Source organism: Leucoraja erinacea, chromosome 23, assembly GCF_028641065.1.
Source record: "Leucoraja erinacea ecotype New England chromosome 23, Leri_hhj_1, whole genome shotgun sequence".
Lineage (NCBI taxonomy): Eukaryota > Metazoa > Chordata > Chondrichthyes > Rajiformes > Rajidae > Leucoraja > Leucoraja erinaceus.
In genome coordinates this window covers 1,474,131-1,480,130 of record NC_073399.1, presented here as the reverse complement: position 1 = coordinate 1,480,130, position 6,000 = coordinate 1,474,131, and the positions used below count along the sequence as shown (strand labels likewise).

The following is a 6,000-nucleotide window of genomic DNA, read 5'->3' as shown; positions in this document are numbered from 1 at the left end:
AAATTACTATGAAATATTGATTATAAACCGATGTTTATCTGTTTGTTTTATTGCTTGGTGTAATAATGAACATTGATTAATAGATTGTATGAAATAATCCAGGTCAAATGAATATGTTTTACTGACATTAAATAAAGTTATCAATGAGGTACAGAGCATACATCAAGAAAATATCTAGAAAGGAATTGCAGATGCTGGTTTATACCGAAGAAAGATACAAAGTGCTGGAGTAATTCAGTGGGTCTGTCGGCATCTCTGGAGAAAAAGGATGGGTGAGGATTTCTGGTCAGGATCCTTCTTCAGATTCTAGTCTCAGGCCAAAGAAGGTGTGAAGAAGGTGAAGACACGTGACCCATCTGTTTCCTCCAGAGATGCTGCCTGACATATTAAAGAAAATAATTTGGTGATGATATTAAGTTTTAATCTTTACTTTGTCAAAAGATCATGACTCAGTGGTGACGGCAGCACCTGAGATCTACACTTCCTTTACACTCAGTAAGGAGCTCATATATTTCCCCAGCAGCAGTGAAACAGTCTAAATATGATTTTAAGCCATTGTTACCCATGATGATGTATAGTAAATTCCAATCACTGCGAGCTAAAGCAAGTATCAGTTCAATCTCATGTGTATCCAATCAGTCTCGGAGTGCTTGGAAAATTCTTCCGCATTCCCATACATTTTTCCTGATCGATGAAGAGCGAGTTTGCTTTCACGGAGAGGTTGTACTCTAAGGCTGATTTTGTTTGTACCAACATTTGTAAGGTATCTTCTGCATCCTTTAGCCTCTGCTGCAAGGTCTGGATAGTTGTGTCCAGCTCCCGAACCTCATTAACAAGGCTGTGATAAAAAATAAAATAAAAATAAGGACTACACAATGTTTCCGAATAATATTATGTTTGAAATGAACAACCGAATCCCAGTGGCAAGATTATTTCCTTCTTGTTACCATTTATCATTTGTCATTTGTCTATAGAAACATAGAAACATAGAAATTAGGTGTAGGAGTAGGCCATTCGGCCCTTCGAGCCTGCACCGCCATTCAATATGATCATGGCTGATCATCCAACTCAGTATCCCGTACCTGCCTTCTCTCCATACCCTCTGATCCCCTTGGCCACAAGGGCCACATCTAACTCCCTCTTAAATATAGCCAATGAACTGGCCTCAACTACCCTCTGTGGCAGAGAGTTCCAGAGATTCACCACTCTCTGTGTGAAAAAAGTTTCTCCTCATCTCGGTTTTAAAGGATTTCCCCCTTATCCTTAAGCTGTGACTCCTTGTCCTGGACTTCCCCAACATCGGGAACAATCTTCCTGCATCTAGCCTGTCCAACCCCTTAAGAATTTTGTAAATTTCTATAAGATCCCCTCTCAATCTCCTAAATTCTAGAGAGTATAAACCAAGTCTATCCAGTCTTTCTTCATAAGACAGTCCTGACATCCCAGGAATCAGTCTGGTGAACCTTCTCTGCACTCCCTCTATGGCAATAATGTCCTTCCTTCTATAATATCGGTTATTGATTTATTTCCTTCCAATTGAAGTTTGCTGTGTTTACAACAAAACACAAAGTGCTGGAGAAACTCAGCTGGTCCGGCAGCATCTGAGGAAGGAATGGACAGGTATATTTCAAGTCGGGACCCTTCTTCAGACCTTATTTAGCCTGAGATGTTCTATTCAAGTCATAGATTCGTACAGTGTGGGAAGAGGCCCTTTGGCCCAACTTGCCCACATCAACCAACATGTCCCATCTACACTGGTCCCACTTGCCTGTGTTTGGCCTATATCCATCTAAACCTGTTCTATACATTTAGACTGTACCCGTCTACTTGCTTCTTACATGTTCCAATAGTCCCTGCCTCAACTACTTCCTCTGGCAGCTCGTTCCGTACACCCACTACCTTTTCCGTGAAAAAATAACCTCTCAGATTCCTGTTAAATCTTTCCCCTTCACCTTAACCCTATGCCATCTAGTTCTCGATTCCCCCACTCTTGGCAAGAGACTCTTGTGCGTCCATCCGATCTATTCCTCTCTTGATTTTATACACCTTGAGAAGATCACCCCTCATCCTCCTGTGCTCTAGGGAATAAAATCCCACCCTTCTCAACCTCTCCCTATAGCTCAGACCCTCGAGTCCTGGCAACAGAACATAATACTCGAAATGCAGCCTCACCGACATCTTATCTCATTGGGGAGTCCAGAATCAGGCATCACAGTTTAAGAAGAAAGGGTAGGCTGTTTAGGACTGAGATGGGGGAAAACCTTTTTAGACAGAGAGTTGTGAATCTGTGGAATTCTCTGCCACAGAAGGCAATGGAGGCCAATTCAATAGATGTATTCAGGAGAGAGTTATATATAGCTCTTAGGGCTAACGGAATCAAGGGGTATGGAGAAAAAGCAGGAAGAGGGTACTGATTCTGGATGATCAGCCATGATCATATTGAATGGCGGTGCTGGCTCGAAGGACCGAATGGCCTTCTCCTGCACCTATTTTCTATGTTCTATATAACTGCAACATCTGTACAGTTCACAGTTTCTTCACCCGGCTAGTGGTTGAATAAGCCCTTTATTTCAGTCATGAACCTATTGTTATTATGAAACATTGACAATATTTCCAGGATTTGTACAAGAAGATTCCAAAACCATAACTGTGAAAATAAGTGAAAGTGTGCAAAACTATTACTAAATGAATCGCATTTCAAGGTGAGCCCAGTTGCTTCAAGCAAGGCGATCCATTCTGTTTAACACACATGATGAATTACATAGAAACCTGCAGTTAACTTTCAACTTATGAAAGGTAAACTAATAAACACAGGCAGTGCTCTGCTCTCTCTTCAGACCCTGCCTTATTTGCTGAATATGTCCAGCACTTACTGTTTTAGATTTACAGCATTTGGAGATTTATTTTGTCCTCCCACACGGCCCAAGTTTTAATTTCATCTTGTACTGAGTACTTCAGATAAAACAATGAATACACTTTGGTCAAGACAAATAAGCAGAGAAGATAAGAAAGTAAGAATTATGACTGTGGCAAATGATTGAAACTAATTTTGCAGGACTGTGACTAATGTTAGAAAATGAAGAACTTCGTAGGGAGTGGTCAGATTTAATTTTTAACACTGAAAGCCCTTCTTAAAACCGGTTCTGTCCTGTCACAAACTAAGTTCATGTTTTTGATTTCATTCCATCATTTTAAGTAATATAACATTCACACTTGTTCTATAATAACAAACATATTCTGGTGTTCACTACCATTAGGTTTGTTAAGAGTGCTCTGCAGTAGTTATTTGTGCACAGTTCATAGTTAAGTATAAAGTTGTGAATTTGTGGAAAAATAACATGTTCCCGAGATTCTGACAATTCCACACTTTGTCAGAATCACCCAAATTGAATGGAATGAAACCAAATGCCATGCACGTTAATGAACGGAACACAAACACACTTCATTTGAAGTTCAAATTACAGTCCATGCCAACTGCAGTTGTGTTACCCCAGGTTGGGTAATCTTTCTCGCTGAATTGGGTTGAGGTATCTGCTGTCCCTTCTGCCCTTCATCTATTATCTATCTATTTGCCAAAATTAAAATTAAAATCAAAGGGCAACTGTCGTGGGGGAGACTGACCCCCCCCCCCCCTCTCAATCTCCTCCCCCTCGACCCCCCCCCCCCCCCCCCCTCCCTACCCTACCCTACCCTCCCTCCACCTCTCAACTTCCTCCCCGTCCCCAATCCTTTCCACTCGTTACTTTAATATCACGTTTTATGTATCTTGTGTGTTACGACTGTTGGCAGTTCAATTTCCTTCCTGGGATAAATAAAATTCTATCGTGTCGTATCGTATCGTATTTCCTCAAAACTGAGGGCATTCTGTTCCGTTCAGCAGCATTTCATGTTGTAAGAATGATTTTCAAATGTTAAAACTGAAGTATTGAAAATATGCACTTCCCTTTTTCCAGCAAGTACAGTTTTGTCTAGCTTTGTCTAGCACACAGTTTTGTGTGTTTCCAGCTACAGGGTTGAGCGGTGTATGGGAGCTGGCTGATTTAACAGGGGACAAGCATCAATGTTCAACAACGAAGGATACCATTTACATAGCATGGCAGACGGGTTGGTTTTTTTTATAGTACAAACAGGCTTAAGTCTTTTGAGGCAAAGGCATGTATGAGACATTGTGTGAAACTGCAGGTTGCTGTGTGCATAGCAACAGTTTCTATGTTGTCACAGCCACTGCGTTGCTGTATCGCTTTCATCCCGTATCCACGCTTTTACAATAAACATTTCACAATGAGCTCAGTAACAATCTAATGACTCAGATGAACATTGAAGCCAATGGAAGGTGGTTTAAAACAATGTTTCCAGTTTGTAGGCTCTAGTCAAGGGTGGTGCAGTGGTAGAGTTGCTGTCTTACAGCGCCAGAGACCCGGGTTCCATCTACGGAGTTTATACATTCCCCCCGTGACTGCGTGGGTTTTCTCCGGGTGCTCCGGTTTCCTTCCACACTATTAGGCCGTACAGGTTTGTAGATTAATTATCCCTAGTGCGTAGGATAGTGTTAGCGTACGGGGTGAGCTCTGGTCCACATGGACTCAGTGGGCTGTTGGGCCTGTTTCCACTCTATCTCGAACTAAACTAAACTAAACTATAGTTATTAGATAGACACAAAATGCTGGAGTAACTCAGCGGGACAGGTAGCATCTCTCGAGAGAAGGAATGGGTGACGTTTCGGGTCAAGACCCCATCTTCAAACTGATGTCAGGGGAGAGGGAGATAAATAGATAAGGAAGTTGAAATCAGTGTTAGCTGGGAGAAGGGAACAACAAAGCAAACTGAGATAACATGTAGTTAGAGACAGTAAGACTGGTCTGAGAACTGGGAAGGGGGAGGAGATGGAGGGAGAGGGAAAGCAAGGGTTATTTAAAGTTAGAGAAGTCAATGTTCATACCGCTGGGGTGTAAGCTGCACAAGCGAAATATGAGGTGCTGCTCCTCCAATTGTGCTGGGCCTCACTCTGACAATGGAGGAGGCCCAGGACAGAAAGATCAGTGTGGGAATGGGACGGGGAGTTGAACCAGGTAGGTTAAGGTGGACTGAGTGGAGGTGTTCAGCAAAACGGTGGCTGAGCCTCCGATATATAGGCGTCCACACCTGGAACAGCAGATACAGTAGATGAGGTTGGAGGAGGTGCAAGTGAACCTCTGTCTCACCTGTCAGGGTCCTTGGACAGAGTCGAGGGGGTTGTTGCGGTTGCAGGGGAAAGTACTTGGGGACGGGGTGGTTTGTGTGGGAAGGGACGAGTGAGTTGACCAGGGATTTGCAGAGAGAACGGTCTCTGTGGAACGCGGAAAGGGGTGGAGATGGGAAGATGTGGCTAGTGGTGGGATCCCGTTGGAGGTGGCAAAAATGTTGGAGGACTATGTGCTGTATGCGTCGGCTGATGGGGTGGAAGGTGAGGACTATGGGGACTCTGTCCCTGTTACGGCTGGGGGAGGGGGAACAAGAGCTGAGCTGCGGGATAGAGGAGAGAAGACCCTAGTGATGGAAGAGGGGAAAGCCCCATTCCCAAAAGAGTGAGCACTGGTATGGAACACCTCATCTTGGGCCTAGATGCTGCATATGCGGAGGCATTGGGAGTAGGGGATAGAATATTTACAGGTAGGAAGGTGTGTGGTCTAGATACCTGTGGGTCAGTGGGTTTATATTGCTGAAGATTTCAGTTGATAGTCTGTCTCCTGTGATGGAGACAGTGAGATCAAGAAAAGGTAGGGAGATGTCAGAGATGGTCCAAGTGAATTTGAGTGCAGGATGGAAATCAGTAGTAAAGTTAATGGCCAGTGAGTTCTGCATGGGTGAGGTAGAGTTCTTGGAACAATTATTGTTTGATGTACCCTACAAAGAGGCAGGCACAGCTGGGGCCCATGCAAGTGCCCATGGCCACGCTTTGTATTTGAAGGATGTGGGGAGGAGTGGAAGGAGAAGTTGATAAGGGCAAGGGGAGCTCTGCTG

General features: G+C 43.6%; 1 protein-coding gene across 1 annotated transcript in view; it reads right to left on the bottom strand.

Annotated features, from left to right (window-relative positions):
* Nucleotides 1-348: 348 nt before the first annotated feature.
* The window catches only part of tekt3 (tektin 3), a 28,517-nt gene continuing 22,865 nt past the window's right edge, over nucleotides 349-6,000 (bottom strand). The window contains exon 8 of the mRNA XM_055653658.1: nucleotides 349-838. Coding sequence (XP_055509633.1) covers nucleotides 622-838 — 217 coding nt within the window. The 3' untranslated portion in view covers nucleotides 349-621. The remainder of the gene's footprint in view (nucleotides 839-6,000) is intronic.